This window comes from Fukomys damarensis, unplaced genomic scaffold (assembly GCF_012274545.1).
Source record: "Fukomys damarensis isolate Sample0158 unplaced genomic scaffold, DMR_v1.0_HiC HiC_scaffold_1, whole genome shotgun sequence".
Classification (NCBI taxonomy): domain Eukaryota; kingdom Metazoa; phylum Chordata; class Mammalia; order Rodentia; family Bathyergidae; genus Fukomys; species Fukomys damarensis.
In genome coordinates, this window is record NW_022900913.1 from 45,796,811 (window position 1) to 45,814,616 (window position 17,806).

Consider the following 17,806-nt stretch of genomic DNA (forward strand, 5'->3'; position numbering starts at 1 on the left):
AGTTCAGGCTGGTCTTGAATTTGCTATGATCCTCTTGCCTCTGCCTCCCTGGAGTGCTGGGAATTTATAGGCATATGCCACCATACACTGCTCCAAATTCTAAGGCATTTCCTCTTATGTTTATTTGCTTGTGTTCTTCATTTCAAAGCAGAGCAATTTTTTTTTTTTTTTGGCACCATGGATCGAATCTGGGTCCTTCTGCTTGCAAGGCAGGCAGCAGAACCACTGAATCCCCGGCCTGCTTGTGTTCTTTATGCTTTAATCTTCATTTCTGAAATGCTTTTTTGTTTCTAATGTTTTCCTGAATTTGTTCATCTCATTTCTGAGTTTTTCTAAATCTCACATATAATTCTGTCATAGGTTGTACCTTGTAAAATAACTTTTGGCTGGTTTTGAAATATTAGGTTAGCAGTCTCACCTGTTTTGTAGACACACCTTCCTTGCACTGTCTGTAGTGGCATTTTGTTCATTTTGTTTTGTTTTGTTCTTTGCTTTTATACTAATTTTGTATGTACTTTGACCTTAATCCTATACTTTTGCACATTTTTAGTAAAATTAATTTTCCTAAACTTTAGAATGGGGGTTGGTTTAGAATAATGTTTAAACTTCGTATCTTTAGAACATTCTTCTTTAAAGCCTTATTTCTTTTTGGTAAGATGTTCAAAATATCAGAGCTTTCACAGATTTCCTATTGCTGTTTACCTCCTCCACAATTTTTTCTGGGAGGTCATCTTCTTTTATTTCTGTTTATTGTTTCTATAATGCTCAACTTGGATTCTATTCCAAGAAGCTTCTCTTCAGTGTAGGGTTGTGATCAGGATAGGAGCTTTGACCCGTTCACTATTTGGAGAGACTACAGGGCCCAGACTGTGATACTTTCTTCTGGTCCCCCTGTGAACCCCTTGAACTTAGCTGTGATTGTAGTTTCATGATTTTCCTAGGTTCAGCTGCTATAATCACATTGGCTTGATAAGCCTTACAACCAACATGCTGGTTATTTTGTATTTTGTATGCTGATAATATACAGTTCTTGTAGTTAAGTTGTTCCCACTTATTCATATTTTGGGGGGTTGGGGGGGAGTTCATTGACCTGGCTGAATTATGAATATTACACAGTCTCTATTTTGCCATTAAAAAAAAAAAACAAAACTATACTGACATTGTTACCTTTTGGCATTCTTATCACTGAATATGTTGATCAAAAGATTTTCATCTGATTTTGAACAAAAATAAACAGAGTAATGCTAATTTAATGTGTCCCTTGCTGAAACAAACATGGATTTTATTGAAAATGCCTTGCTAAAAACAAGAAAACAAACAAAACTTCTAAAAAATGAACTTAGCTCCCTTAAAGCAAGTGACTGTGATGCAGTAAATTTATATTCTGATACAAGCTCCTCATCTTGTGAACCAGTTAACAACAGTTCATGAACCGGTAGCGTATACTGATTTACTGAAATGTTTAAGAAAAATCGGACACCAGTTTACAGGATGATTGGTTAATTTAAAAGTTGTTTCTGGAGCTGGGGGTGTAGCTCAGTAGCAGAGCATTTGTCTAGTATGTATTAGGGTCCTGGGTTAGAGCCCCACAACTACAAAAAGAGAAGAGGAGAAGAGAGAAAAAGTAGTCTCTTAATGATGACACATTATGGGCAGCAGAAAAAGAGCAAGTAGTGCCATGCTTAGTTTTAAAAAATGTTCAACATTTGCTTTATAAAAAATGTTGTAGTTCAGCCAGTCTAATGGCATATATAAATATATATATGTGCGTGTGCATATATACACATTTCAACCACTCAAACTTTTATTTTGACTGATAAAATATTTAGACACAAGTGATAGGTACCATAATGTGTACCCCAGCTAATTCCAAAAATATTTCTGGTTTACAATTTAACCTTGTAAAATACTGTTTTGCTTGTTTTTTGAAAGCCATGGCATTATAAATGCATTATCATTGTAATACAGACAATATTAAAGTTGAACTGGTTAACTGAACTTATTTACAATATCAGATGTTATACTTTTATTAGAACGGACACCAAAAGCTTTCCTTTGATTCTATTAAGTGGATGAAAAAAAGGAAAGCATTATTGGAATTAGCTGACTTGCTATTTGATGTATCTGATGGCACTAATATTATTTAACTGTGAGATTAATATTCTGCTGAGTGACCATGGTAATAGACATGGCTTGAAGCTGTGTGTGTGTGTGTGTGTGTGTGTGTATGGTATTGGGCACTGAACCCAGAGCCTCTCATATACTACAGCAAGTGTTCTAGAACTGAGCTACATCCCTAGTGCTTTTTGTTTGTTTTTGTTTTGGTACTGGGGATCAAACTCGGGACCTTGACAACCCTAATGCTTTTTAAATTTTCACTTTAAGATGGTCTTGCTAATTTGCCCAAGTTGGACATAAACTCAAGATGGGATTATAGGCATGTGGCAACTACACCCATCTGTCTTTTTTTTTTTTAATAGACAAGAAAATTTGGTATTAAAGATGAGTGAATTGATTCAGAAGAATTTAGAAAATGTAAATGGAAGCTTAAACTTAACAAAATGTACTTTCTGCAGTCGAACCAATACAAATGTAACTTTGAGATAGTTTTCCTAAAATATCACAACTTAGGAAATATATTTCTCCTCTCCCCTCTCATTTACTTTTTATTCTTCCTCTTCCTCCCTCTCCTTACTTTCTCCTCTTTTTTTTCTGTGATAAAGTGTTGCTCAACTGGGCTTGAACTCATGATCCTCTAGCCTCAGCCTCCCTGGTAACTATGATTACAGGCCACTGGGGCCAACAGACCAGAAGTGTTTCTTCTGGCTTTGTAAAAAATTTTAATTTATCAGTACATGTATGTAGTACATAATGTTTATATTGCTTGTGTGGAGTTGGTATATGTACATAGTACATCCTAATAGCTTTTTTTTTCATCTCCTTTCCCATCCCACCCTCATCTCCTGATCCACTGCCTTTTCTGGTACATGTGTGCAGTACACAGTATTTTTAGTGATATCACTTTAGTGCTCATGATAGATGGTAAATATTAAAAGATGTTTTAAGTGTTAAATCTACAGTGACTTTTCCTAAGTGAAAGAAGATCAATATTTAATTTTCTATTAAAGATACACTTTCTTCTTTATTTCTTTAAAATGCAAAAATGCAAGGTTTAGCAAACAATAAAATAAATAGTTGTAGATTTTTACCATGTAATCATAGGGAGCAAGTCTTTAGACTTTTCTCTGTAATGCTCTATGAAAACACTGCTCAGCCTATATTTTTAAACATATTGCATACAGATATAATCTGTAACTTCTCACATTTTTCACTGACTTAACTGATCACTAGGCCAAAGGGCTGGCTAGAGTAGAAGTACTGACTACTTTTCCCACCAGAACACAAGGCCAAGAGAAATCAGTTATTCCTTGTTCCTCATGTCTGCTAATATTTTATAAACGAAAGACCCATAGCTGTCCTTGAATACATGTTAAGTTAAGCCTTGAAAAGTCAGGGCAAAAAACAAACAAACAAACAAACAAAAAAACTATTGTCAGTCTTCTTTTATATTTAATTGCATGCTAACATAATTTTGTTCACTTCATTTCCCTTCTGTACTATTAAATGAGACCATGGTAGAAGCTGGTAAAAATGAAAGTCTATTAAAGCTATCCTGACTTAATGTAAATAATAGCTCATTATAAAATAAAAATCCTGAGACAAATGCTAAATGTATCATAACCTGAGAGACTATCTTAACTACTTTTATACAATGTCTAACTATAGACTACATAAAGAGTTCTGAACTTTCTTTTTTGGTACTAGGATTTGAGTGTAGGCCTTGTTTATACTAAGCATGTGCTATGCCACTTAGCTATATGCTACCTCTGAACTTGCTTGTAAGAGTAATGTGGTGTCATACTAAGGAAATAAGAGATTTGCATTTTTCAAACTACTTCAGCAAGTGTGGAGGGAAACTTTGAAAAGAATTAACATATATGCAATATTGCTTTTGATATTCTTGTGCTTCAAACTTAATTCTCAAAGATACACTTTTGCTTCTTATACTTTCTCACTGGACACCATGAAAATAGTAACCATTTTTAAAATAGCACTTAAGGACATGTCCCAGCCCTTACAACCCCTCTGCATCTAAACAAGTTCAATATTTGTTGACTTAACAATGAATACACTTGGCAACATTTTGCAGTTTTGATATTCTGTTTAATTGAAATCATGAGTTTAAAAACACTATAATTTACTTTGTATGACACTTCCTCATGATTAATCTGAAAAAAGCTCTTATTGCATCTCAGAAAATAAGTGATGATATAAGTTTAATAAACTTACTATCTCCTTTCAACAGGTTCAATGTCAAGGGTGTTAACTCCACTACTGTGGATTCTTTCAACATCTCTGTCTTTGTTTAATTCCAGTCCCAAAACCCTTTAAAAATTAAAAGGGAGAAAATAAAGATAAAGCTTGACAATAATAAATTAATTTAACCTAAATATATTCTTTACCAAGAAAGCATATGAAAATCACAGGTAATGGTTAAGTTTACACATTTACATATTTATAGATTTGTAAGGACTATAAAAAACTTATAAAATATTAATAGTTATATGCATACTTTTTCACCTGAAGTATTATCTTAAATTTATAGATTTTTAAGGACTATAAAAGACATATACAACTTACAAACATAAAATATTAACAGTTATATGCATACTTTTTCACCTCAAGTATATCTTAAATTTTATTTAAAGCATTTATTAAATTTTGAAAAAGATATTTAGAGATTGAAACTTTTCGCTATTTAATAAATTAAATTTAGCTAATAAATTAATAAATTAAATTTCTAATTAAATAAATTTAGCTGACATGTAATGCATTAAATTTAGCTGAGGCCATCTAGTGGACAAAGCTTGAATTACAGGATTTTTAAAAATTGCATTTTCTTAAATAGGTAGAATTAGAATTAATTCAACAATTAAGCATATTTAAATAAAGTAATTTTATCTCTTTATTAGAGCTTTGATCCTAAGAGGGTAGGACCAAAATCCATTGCTTCTTATCTGCCTTTTCACTTTTGAGTTGAACCTGGAGCCAAAAAAAAAAAAAAAAAAAAAAAAAAAAAAAATTTCATTTTTATGGTAACAGAGGAAAAAAAAAAAAAAAAAAAAAAAAAAAAAGGAAATTTATGGTAGAACAGGCTAACCAGAAACCAAAGCTTCTGACCAGACAACCAAAAAAAAAAAAAGGCAGTCCTAGAGAATGTGGAAATATCTGGGAAAGCTGAGATGAAGGAACTCAGACAACGATCCCATGAAATTTTCTATAGCCTTTTGGACTCATTCCTGAGTAGACCATGGATGGATTTAATCCTGAATATGATATAAAAAATTTTGAAAAAAAATTAACCACCACCACCACCACTCAGGTCACAGTTTGAGTGGCACACACCTGTTCAGATTTGAAAAAGCTTAAAAACTGAAATGAAACTGAACACACACACACACACATATATGCATGCTGAACAATCTTGCTAATCATTACCCGTTAAAACAAAAATATTACTATTTTTCCTAAGATTGAAATAAGACCCACAGTTTCATAGCAGAGTAATCAAAATGTCTAGAATGCAATCCAAAATCATTCTGCATATGAACAACTGTGAAAATTTATTTCAACTGGCACAGGAGAAGACAATCAATAGAAGCCAAAGCTCATTTGACACAGAATTTGGTATTATCTAACAAAGACTTCAAGGCAGCATTATAAAATACAGGAGCAAGAGATTGTGAACACACTTGGAACAAATGTTAAAATAGAAAGTCTTAGCAAGGAAACAGAAGAAATAAAAATAACTAAATGGAAATTTTAGAACTTTTCAACATAAAATCACTCTAATTTAATCGACTCAGTGTAAATTGGAACTGACAAACTTGAAGATAGAGATATTGAATTTACACAATTTAACAACAAAAGAAAAAAAAGATTGGGAGGGAGGAAAAGAACAGAGCTTCAGAGACCAGAGGAATAATTAGAAAAAAACTAACATTTATGACACTGGAGTTCCAGGAGAGAAGAAAAAATTTGGCACTAAGAAACTATTGGAAAAAATGGCTAAAAACTTCACAAGTGTGAAAGACATAAAGTCACAAACTGAAAAAGCAGAACTAAAGCTAAGAACGATAAACTCAAATAAATCCATATCCAGATATATTATAATCAAACTGCAGAAAACTAAAGACAACATTTGAAGATATCAGAGGAAAATAGGAAATTATCTATAGACAAAAAAATGTTAAGAGTAACTGCAAATTCCTTTTCAGAAAACATGAAGCCATGAGATCTACTCTGAAAGAACTGATGAGCAATGTTTTTTAGACAGAAAGGAAATGATATAAGAAACTTGAGACATCAGGAATTAAGAGAAAACAACAGAAATGGTAAATATAATGGACTATTCTTCCTCTTAAAATATGTTTGATGATTGCTAAGAAAAATTATAATATTGCCTATAATGTATGTAAATATATAAGACAATAATATCCAGGCAGGAGAGTAAAGGGTGGCAAAGTTTCTACATATCAAATGAAGCAGTAAAATAAGGACTCTAAGCAGACAATTAAAAGTTAAGTTTGCATTTTGTGATTACTAGAGCACCTACTAAATATATTTATATATAAACATTTATATGTAGATATAAAGAGATACAAGAAATCACAAGGTCAATTAAAATAGAGTACTAAATAATGCTCAAATAACTGACAAGAAAGCAGAAAAGGGGAAAAAAAGACATAGAACAAACAAATGACATCCCTGCATGTGGGAGTATAAAATGCTTTGGAAAATAATTCTTAAAAAAAATGAAATATATACTTAGTGTTCCACTCTTCCAGGTATTAACATATGAGAAATAAAAGCATATGTCCATACAAAGACTGGTGCATGAATTTTCATAACAGCTTTAAATGTAATAGTCAAAAACTATAAACTCAAGAGTCCATCATTAAATATGCAGATAAATTGTATATCCATATAGTGGATTGCTCCTCAGCAATGGAAAGGAATTGACACGTGGAACCGAGAGAAACTTCAAAATAACTATTCTCGGCAAAGAGGTCAGAAAAAAATGATTATATTCAGACAATATTCTGAATAGGTAAACTAACCTAAATTAGGGTCTTTGAGGATGAAACTTTTTGTTTTATTATTTTGGTACTGGGGATCGACCTCAGGTCCCTGTGCTTGCAAGGTAGGCGGCAGAACCACTGAGCTAAATCCCAGCCCTGAGAAGGGAACTTTGGCATGAATATTTTTTCCAAATACTCCAGGTGAGCACAATATTCTGACAAAGTTTTTTATTTTTATAATTTCTCCCCATCTTTTATAATAATCATCTCAGCTACACCTTATTAAATAAGCATTTTGCTTGAAGCCATTTGTTTGGACTGAATATTAGATAAACACTTTCATTTTTGTAAGAATAACAATTCTTTGTATTCATATTCAATTAGCTCACATGAAAATTAAATAATAACAACAAGTGAAACTGGCATTAATGGGATTTCAGATAAATACTGACTTTTCATAACCCCCAAAACAACTGTTAGAAGAAATGTTCATGAGATCACTAGGGCATATGTTTAGTCATAATTGTTAGGTTTTACTTTGGGAATTATGTTTTATAGAGAAGTACTAAATAATATTGGTTATGGGTTAACCTAGTGATTTGGTTAAGAGACCTCTCATTGTTTTATAGTTTTATTTCTTTTAATAAAATAAGAGGTTAAGGCCAGATAATTTTGCCAAAAGACCTATACTTAGTTACTTCCTCTGTGCAAGGGGAATTTTAGAATTATAAGACCCAATTTTTAAGATGCTCAGTGGCTCACATAATCACCAGTATTATAAATATTATAACATCATAAATTATTACTATATTAATACTACAGGAAAAAGAGTAACTTGCTTTTAAAAAAATAAAGCTCTTTTCACTGACATTAAAGATGAAGCAACAGGCAAGTTCACTCGTTTTTCACCATTTACTTTGCAGATCATAATGGAAGAATTGCAGAACCACTCGGTGTAAACAAGTCATATTATCACAGGAGGGAGACAAATTTTGATACATATAAATTTTGCATGAGTTCTTGCAGTCAGTAAAATAAAAAAAATCTCTGGATGTGTGTGTGTGCTATAACTAATAGATGACTGTGTAGAAAAAAATTACAGTTATCTCTACAATAGCTGGAATTAGGGAGAGACCAGTAGCAGCTGCAATGCCAATCAGGTTTAAAAACCAAACTGGTTTAAAAGAAAAAAATCACTGTTAAGTTGTTATTAAAAGTACACTAATATTTTGGGCCTTATTTATCATCCTAAGGAAGTAACACTATATGTAAAGATAATACAACATTTCAGCATACAAAATGTTAAAAACCACTAAATGATTATTATCTACTAAGATAATATATTGTTTTTTCAATTGTGATAAGAGCTTAGAAAATGGCTTCCAATGGTCTCCAACTCCTGGTTTTCATGACCTTAGGTAGTTCATGCTCCTTAAGTGTGAGCCAGACCTACTGACTCACTTCTGATGAGTAGAATATGACAAAAGTGATGAGATGTCATTTCTGAGATTAGGTTACAAAGAGTTTGGCTTCTATCTTGTATTTGTTTCCTTTGATGAAAGCCAGCTGTCTTGCTGTGCTCTGCCTCACAGAGGAGTCCATGTGGCAAGAAATAGAGGAAGGCCTCCGGATAAAGGCCACTGAAAAACTAAATCTGTTTACAGTTACTTTAGTGAGCTTGGAAGTGGATCTTCCAGCAGTCAAGTTTTGAGATGACTACAATCTCATCCAATATCTTGACAGCTTTGTAAGAAACACTGAGCCAGAAAGAGGACCCAGATAGGAGACAGACAGATTATTTACATTTTGAGCCTGTGAAACTATAACTCTCTCAACTGACTTAAACTGCTTAATTTGTGCTACTTTGTCACCCAGATATGGATAACATGCATAGTCGAGTTCTTCCTTTGGTATGTTAGAATGACTCATATCCATCAGTTTGTCAATAAACAAAATGTAGGCTGGTTTTTCCCCCTATCAATTTAAACTTCTTAAATAAGTCATTAATATTAGAAGTCTCCATTTCCTTTACTCTGCCATTCTTCATCTTACTACAATCTTATTTTTATTCTCATCATTCCTCTGATCAAAACCATTAGTGATTATTGTGCCATTTACATGCAATGCAAACTTAATTCTTCATATTTATTGAATGTATGTCATTCACATAACACTTAGATCTCTTTTTTTCTGATGGGCTAAGAATATAATAGTCACAAGAAAATGAATAATACAATTCTAATAGTAATATATTGTATGAAAAAAAGTAAAGCAGAGTCATGGGATAGAGAACTATTGAGAGCAAAGAATAAATTACAGGACAGAATCTGATGCATTTGATAGCTCCTGCTGCAAACACTGGCTTCCTACAGCATCCATGACACCTCATTTCCCTGGTTTCCCTTTGACCTCTCTGGTTACTGATGTCAGTTATCTGCAGGTTCTTCTGCCTAATGTCCTTCTCCTAGTGCAGGAGGTCCAACCAAGGGCTTTGCCTATGATAGGCAAACACTCTATCTTTGAGCTACATCCCTAGCTTCTTCTGCCTAACTGTAACTGTTCAAATTTCTCAGATTTTTGCTATTGAACTACTTCTCTTACTAAAATGAGTGGGTGATCTTATCTCCTCTTCATGACTTCATGTATCTTACTCGGAAAAAAGTCTAAATTCCCCGAGCATAGAATTCACACATGCAACTACTGTGTCTTCCACTCTCCAAATGAGTATCTTCACAAGTTCCTTAAAATCAGTACGATCAAAATTAAAAATAAAACTTGCTACCCCTTTGAAAATTCTTATCCCAGAATATGTCACCTCAATTAAACTTCCTATAGAAGACACTTATCTAGGAATTACTACTGATTCTTCTTTTCTCAAAATTCACACATCTACTTAATTTCCATGGCTGTTGTTTCTGTTTCTTAGACATTTTAAAATCTCTTCATTCTCTTTGTCCCACCCGTCGTCTCCCTACCTCGGGCTTCCAGCAACTCCCTCCTGGAAGACTGCAAATTACCTAACTTGGTTCCAATTCATTCTCTAAGGAGAAGGCAAAATCCAATAGTTGTAACCTTATTCTCATCTAGGCTCTTCCTCATCCAGTTTCTCCCTACTTTAACTTCATCTCTCGTCAATGGCCCCCGGCCCTCAAACTACGCTCTAGCAATTGGTCTAGATTTTAGTGTACTAGAAGAAAATGTAAGATTTCTTTACCTCCGTGTGGACTCTGCTCTCCGGAAGCGAAGAGGGTCCTCCAAACCTGCTTTTCGTGCGGATAAAAAGCCCAGCATTGCTTTTCCTTACAGCGTCTTGAGCACTGGACGCGGCCATGACAGCTGTGGAGGGGGGGGCTGGGCTGTAACAACAAAGTCTCCTATTGGACAAGCGTTATTCCAAGAGACCAATGGAGAGTGCCGTTACTTGGTAGGCTTGAGGATGGTAGGCGGGCCAGCCACTGTGGGCAGGGTCAGCGGCTGAAGATCCCTACTCAAACCGCCGCTTCTGCGCTGAGACTCACGCTGGGCACCAAGGGGCCAGCATGGGTTGGTCTCAGGGTTTATTCCGCGCCTTGTACAGAATGCTGTCCAAGGAGGTGAAGGAGCACGTGGGCACAGACCACCTCGGGAATAAATACTACTATATCCCGCAGTACACGAACTGGAGAGGTGAGACGAGAGCGAGGGCAGTGGTTGCGTGATTAGTAAATGAAGTAAAGTGAGAGCATCTCGCCCACCGACGCAGCATGCGACCCGTCCTAGGGTGTTGCGGAGGGCAGATCCCCAGCTCATCCGCCCTAAGCGACCCTCTCACTCTGGACTCTAAGCCCTGACGGGCCTGGCTCTGCCGCCTTCCCGGGACGTTCTGGCAGCGCCCGGGCCGCGAGTCTCCACGTCCTTGCCCTGTTCCGGAGAGCTCAGGCTGCCGGCGCGAACTGGGACCTAGCTCTCTACCCTAGGCGGGGTCTTAATCCTGGTCCTTAGGCGACGTGGCCCGGGAAGACTTGGTGATCTTTTACCAGAGGCCCTCGAGAGGTGCGCGGAGGTGGCTTTTCGTGGGCCTGTGCCCCTGCTTGTGGCCAGGGCTGAGGGGTGTCATTGAAGAGGTGTATCTTCAGCTCCTTCACTTTGCTCTTAGTGCTTACCTTCTTCACTGGCACTGTGGCTCCGGCGCTCTGGCCCCACGCGTCACCGCCTCACAACCAAAATCTGTTGCAAGTACCATGCACACTGATCACTTCTGATCCTCCCTGTTTCCCTTGGTAGGAAATTGCATCTCCAGCACCACAGGGTAAGGGACATGGCTCTAAATCGTGGTATTCCTGTTCAAGGTTCGTGCCAATTAGTGAAACGGGTTGTTGGGGGTGGGCGGTTAAGAGATGTCTCTGACCTTTAGATCACACCAGATAGCCGCTTTCATAACCTCTTTTATGTTGTTCCATCACGGCAATGCAGATCTCAGGCTTTGGATGAAGAAAGTAGTTGGCTCAGAATCTCAGTTGTTACAGTCCAGGAGATGGTGGCTAAGGGTCAAATTGTCCTCCTCATGTCTTGAAAGTTAGATATTGTCATACCAGTAATCTCGAAAAGCACTATTCCAAAATTGTGTTCCATCTGTTTCCTGAATACAGAAACTGTATCCTATGATTTTTTTCAAATGTTTTTGGCGTGGCCTTTTTCTGCAACTTATTTTAATATTTTACACTTGTTTCTCCTATGAGCTTTTAAACTATTGGAGTAGGGAATATGCTGCTTTCTGCCCCCAGGCAACCACTAATCTGATTTCTGTTACTATTATTAGTTTACATATTCTGGAATTTTATATAAATGAAAGTATATAGTATGCCTTTAACCCCTCTATAACTCACTCTATATAGTCATTTTGAGATTTATCCGTGTGTGTGAGTGGACTAAAGTTTGTCTGTTTTTATTGCTGATATTCTGGTGTATAGATACCTTGTTACAGTGTATAGATAATTTATTTTTCCATTCACCTGTTCATAGATATTTGGATTATTACCAAACTTTAAAAGTCAGTTTTACTGTATTTTATTTGAAAATAAATTTTTAAAATGATTTACTAATAGCAAATATAACACAAAAAAATGAGATAACACTATGCAATGGCCATGGTGGCTAACATTAAAATGAGTGACCATACCAAGTATGAATAACATCTGAATAGCAAGATAGGCAACATCTGAAACTCAGACATTGCTGATGGGATTGTAAAATAGTACTAGTACTTACTTGGGCTATTACAAAGAAATTATCAACATCCACGTATAAATCTTTATATAGACATACTTTCATTTCTCTTGATGAAATATCTGGACATGGAATGGCTGGATCAACTTGTAGGTACTCTTTAAGAAACTTCCAAAGTGATGTTGCTATTTATATCCTATCCCTTTTTGCCTGCCTGCCTTCCTTCTTTCCTTCCTTCCTTCCTTCCTTCCTTCCTTCCTTCCTTCCTTCCTTCCTTCCAGCAGGCTCTTAATAAGTTGCCCAGGCTGATCTCACATTTGGGATCCTCTTGCCTCAACCTTCCATATAATCAGTTTATTTATTATGCCAATAATATATCCTGTAACATACTTTACTCATTAGTGTGGTAGCCTTTTGCAAACCTAGACATTCTGTGCAGGTTATTATGTCAACTACTGATAAAGACAATTCTGATTTTTTTTTTGTTTGTGTGTTACATGTTTTATTTAAAGATTTTTAACATGAAAGAGAAGGTACAGAAATAGGGATTACATTATGATGACCAACACAGTATTCTACATGACCAAAATCAAAACAGAACAAATTTATAAAGTAAATGTACTGGCATTGAACAAGGTTCTTGAGATGTAATTCAGGCTCCATATATATAAAATGATTTTACTACAGGCTTATGCAAAGTGAATTATTTCCTAGAACACCAAAATGCCAACTGTAAACTGCCTTATTTCCCTGGTGAAAGAACTTGTATATACTATGAAACTTAAAGACTGCAAAAAAACAAAAACCAATTTAAAAACATATTTGAATCCAATTCTGCATAAAATATATACGGTAAATGTAATTACTTAAAATTTTTAAAAACAAAAGACCACTCTGAATAGAAGTTAAAATCTTATAAAGACAAATGTTCATCATTTGTATATCCTTGGTAGAACACTGATAAGATTGATATTCTCAAAACCTGCAAACATATCCATCAATCTTCTTTACAATGTCATTATCATCTGGAGTGAGGTGGACAGGTTCATTAGTAAACTGAGGACGAAAGTTGTCCAAACTGAATTCTCCAGAAATACTTGTTTAAAGGGAGGAGGCACTGCCTGCTCTTTACTCCGTCATGTTCCAGTCAACATTTTGAGAAAATAGATGTTCCCAAACATCAGCAAATCCTGTTTGAGGATGACAACCCAGTCGTTCCTTTGGGTCCTTGTTCAGAAAACTTTCCAGGACAGTTGCAGCTTCTACAGATAGTGCAGTATGTGAATTTTTCTTTCTAAAGTAACTTGTAGGAGATAATCAATTGAGTTTTGATTAGGGTTATCAGAGCTCTCAGCAATATGAAATGGAGACTGTTTGACCATCAGCTCAAACATCAGTACTCCAGGAGTCCACCAGTCCACACTGAAACCATAGTCTTCTCCTTTTATAATTTCTGGAGCAAAGTAATTAAACATGCCACAGAAAGTGCTGGTCGTATCTCCTGGCTGTAGTCCTTCCTTATACATGCAATAGTGAATTTAATGTGACCTTCTGAGTCCAGTAATAAATTGTCCAATTTCAAGTTTCTATAAAGTATCCCTCACTCATGAAGATAATAAAATGCTAAACTGATTTCTGCAGAGTAAAACCTGGCATGTTGTTTGGGAAGTATTCTTTGTTGCTGCATATGAAACATTAGCTCTCCTCCATTTACATAGTCTAGAACAAAAATCAGTCTGCTTTCTGTCTGAAAGAATATAGTCCAACAAGAAAAGGATGAGTAGATGCCTGCTTCAAAGTATGCTTCTCTGTACACAATCAATGTTGACAAGCTCTTTTTTATAACTTTCATTGCATAAATATGATTTTTTTAATTGAACCAACAATTCTTTTGCATAACTTTCTGTCCCTATCACCCAGAGTAAATTGAAGTCCTGAAGATCTAAAGTGGATGAAGCTTTGCCGGTTTCCCTGGTGTTCACTACCTTCTTGTCTTCAACAACTTGTTCCGAATTGTCATGACTTGAAGGATTTCATGGTACTACTGTTTGTGCAGGGTCTGAATCTTTGGATGATTGATCTATTGGCATCATGGATTCTGGTGGCAAAGAATGCTGCCCACATTCAATTGTGACAAATCTGTAGCACTTATGAACCAGGAGTTTACAGTTGATACACTTATATACCCGGTGCCCAAGTCCCCTTGTATGGTCTGTGCAGACAGCACAAGGAGAATACTTGGTGAAACATTTGGTTTAAAAATTTCGGCCATTTGCACAATGAAACTTTCTCCAAAGGTGGGCACGTCTGCAGTAGATGGATTTATCTTCTGGACAGGCATTTCAGGATATTGTAGTTCGCAAGGTGGTACATGAATTACGAGTTCAGAGTCCTTGTTTACCTCAGAATGCCTAAAGGCTTCTAACTCCAACTGAGATGATACAGTATGTGGATCTCCTTCCTCATTACCCATTTTGTGGTGAAAAGCTGTTTATTTTCAAAAGATCACATGTCTTGAACTTCATGACAAAAGCCCACAAAGGAAATGGAAGTCTCAAAATGTGTTGTCATGATATGATATCTTTTCCCATAATCAGGGGCTATTGAGTAGAGATGTGGGTTGTAGAGGTGCTCAGGAAGGAGTGACCATAGAAGGGTTGGCTGCCTAGGAAAACTGGCTTGAAGGGCTTGGTGAGCAAAGGCTGCCTGACTGCCTGCACCATGGTAATGATCAGCTAGGGCTTTGAGTCTCATTTTCTGGGAACACATACTACATCACTATACTGAATACTACACTTTGGTATTAAGTTCATTATCTAAGAATGAATAATCATTTATGTGCACCTCAAGATACAACCTGCTGTGGATCCACCACAAACACCCCAGGAGTTACACTTTGAAACAAACATTCATATCTCTTAGGGGAAACTGTTTTGGAAATTTCTAGAAAGTCTCAGCACTATCTAATTAAATAGACATGAAGATATAGTCAGTCCAAGAAAGAAAAGCATCTTAAAACTCAGAGCTTTCTAGGTGTAAATCTCAGGACTGCATCTTCAGAGAAAATGCCTACTTAAATGAAAAAGACCTCTCAGCATTGGCCCACCACACACAAAGTATCAATGTACACATGTAGCTTTAAAAGTAAAGATTTCACCAGTGCCTAATCTCACCAAAAGTTTTCCCAGTTCTGCTGTTCATAAATAGCACACTGGATCAGGCAAGATGGTGTCTGTAATCCCAGCACTCTGGGCAGCTGAGGCAAGAAGATCCCAAGGTTGAGTCCAGCCTGACCAATTTTGTGACCTACAGAGAGCCTCTGAAAAAATACAGTCAAGGATATACCTGCAGTTCATTGCAGAGATGCAGAGTACAAGCCCCAGTAATATAAAAGTAAAAAACTAGTAGATAGATGATAGATACATAGATAAAAAGATTCATAGATACTTAGATAGAAATAATAAAATAAGTAAATAGCCACTGATTTATTTAGTATGAAGAAAAAATGGGCCATAGGGTTTTCTTGTGTACCTTGAGTTGCACATAAGTGATTATTCATTCTTAGTTAATGAACTTAATATCAAAGTGTAGTATTCAGTATAGTGATGTAGTATGTTTCCCTGAAAATAAGACCTTAATCCCTAGCTGATCATTACCATGGTGATGACCAGTGTTGTGCAGAAGATTATATCTCATACTACTCTCTTACTCAATGGCTATTCTATAATGGCAGATAAAACAAGGATAGGCTGATTGGGGTTGTCATTTTGTTTTTTCTGATTAAGACTTATTTTCAGGAAAACATAGAATGAGGTGGGATGGCATGTGGTGACTGCATGGAAGATAGTCTTTGTAAAGCCTAGAAACCATCATCCCAATGATGATATGAACACATACATACAGTATTTGTAACTTTCCTATGGCCACTTGTAATCACTTCCTGTCCTCCTATCCCAGTCAGCCCATGTACTGTATCCCATTGAGTACTTTGAGTTTTGCAGATGTAGGGAAGGTATACCCAGTCAGCACGTATGTAGTCTTTGTTTTCTGAAGAGCTTATTAAATCGGTATAACCATGTCGATAAGAGAGAACTGACACAAAGCAATGCCTCACATCCCCTCCCTCCAATATGAGAGAGCAGACTTGTACAGGAGGAGCAGTAACTTCCTCACAAAGAGGGCCGTTCTGTGATGGGGTGATGGTGAACCAACCCCAAAAGGATTACAACATGGGGCAGCACAGGCAAAGACTAACAATGAACTGGCATGTAGCTGAAGACAACACCTGGGATGAGAAGGAAAAAAAACTAGAATCCACAGTTGTGGGTGTTAAGTCCAGCTGACCAGTTGAACTCTCACCTTGTGGTCTGCAATCATCTGAGGAAAGAGGGCTAATCACGTTCTCCATCTACCAACAGGAGCAAGGACACGCCTTGGCATGGACTGTCACCTCAATCTGGGGAGGAACAAACAGACCTCTAGTGCAAGGGAAGCACCTCAGAGACCAATAGCCCCTAAAGCTAGGCACAGAAAACCATATCAGGCTACACCCCAGAACTGCAGATCATGGAGAGAAACCAGTCATTCAGTAACCCAGTAATGTTTTCTTTGACTCAATTCTTTGTTTTTCCTATTTTGTATTATTTTTTATTTTTTTCAGTGCTTGCCCCCCCATTTTCTCTTGGTCTCATTTATTATTTGTCTATCTTCTTCTAACTTTTTTCTCTTCCTTTTATCTCTTGTTTTTGCTGTTTGATTTTTTTCTTTTTCTTATAATTTCCAGTGACTCTTCTCTATCATTATTGATTTTCTTTTACTCCTTAAAAGGACCCCAGTCATAGTTTTTTCTCCATCTCATATCCCATCAATTAATTTTTAAAAATTTGCCTTTTTAAATTTTCTACTCCCTCCACTTTTACTAGAAAACTTTAACTACCAAGCTTTATGAATCTCTGGATAAATAATTACACTACTTCTGTTGAATAACACTGTGCCATTAGTAGGGGTAAAATTGTTCCATTGATATTTAGTGAAGATCAATAGTAGGACAATATTTGGTTTATCTTAGTGTTCATACTGTAATTGTACATTTCTTTCCTATAGACAAATCTTGTGCTTTATTGGTCCTTAGATTTCACAGTATTCAGTTTGTATTTAATGCTATAATTTCTGGTAGTGCCAATATGTAGTTTACTGAGGGGTCATTAACAATACTATGCCCCATTTTGGTAGAACTTGGCATAGATGGTTGGACCCCCATAAAGAATGGTCATCATCAAGAAATCAAATAATAACCTGCTGGAGAGGAATGGCCATCCATAGAGTCCTGTGTTGAAGAGTTTGAAAGGGCTGTCTGTGCACTGGGAATCTTTGGAAGAAAGCTGTCTCTTTGGTGGACACAGTACTCAACACTTAATGGAGGGGAGAGGTTTATATTATTTCTTTTTTTTTTTTTTTTT

At 36.1% G+C, this 17,806-nt stretch overlaps 2 protein-coding genes and 1 pseudogene across 3 annotated transcripts in view; 1 reads left to right on the forward strand and 2 right to left on the reverse strand.

The window, feature by feature from the left end:
• Ercc8 (ERCC excision repair 8, CSA ubiquitin ligase complex subunit) overlaps positions 1 to 10,482 on the reverse strand; it is a 71,669-nt gene extending 61,187 nt beyond the window's left edge. For both annotated transcript variants that reach the window (XM_010626932.2, XM_010626931.2), the window contains exons 1-2: positions 10,357 to 10,482; positions 4,351 to 4,446 (exon numbers count right to left, since the gene is read on the reverse strand). In XM_010626932.2, the coding sequence (XP_010625234.1) occupies positions 4,351 to 4,446; positions 10,357 to 10,433 (173 nt within the window). In that variant the 5' untranslated portion in view covers positions 10,434 to 10,482. The remainder of the gene's footprint in view (positions 1 to 4,350; positions 4,447 to 10,356) is intronic.
• A 103-nt stretch (positions 10,483 to 10,585) lies between these two features.
• Ndufaf2 (NADH:ubiquinone oxidoreductase complex assembly factor 2) overlaps positions 10,586 to 17,806 on the forward strand; it is a 274,128-nt gene continuing 266,907 nt past the window's right edge. Inside the window, exon 1 of the mRNA XM_010626936.3 lies at positions 10,586 to 10,808. Coding sequence (XP_010625238.1) covers positions 10,682 to 10,808 — 127 coding nt within the window. The 5' untranslated portion in view covers positions 10,586 to 10,681. The remainder of the gene's footprint in view (positions 10,809 to 17,806) is intronic.
• Positions 13,323 to 15,101, reverse strand: LOC104864141 (annotated as a pseudogene).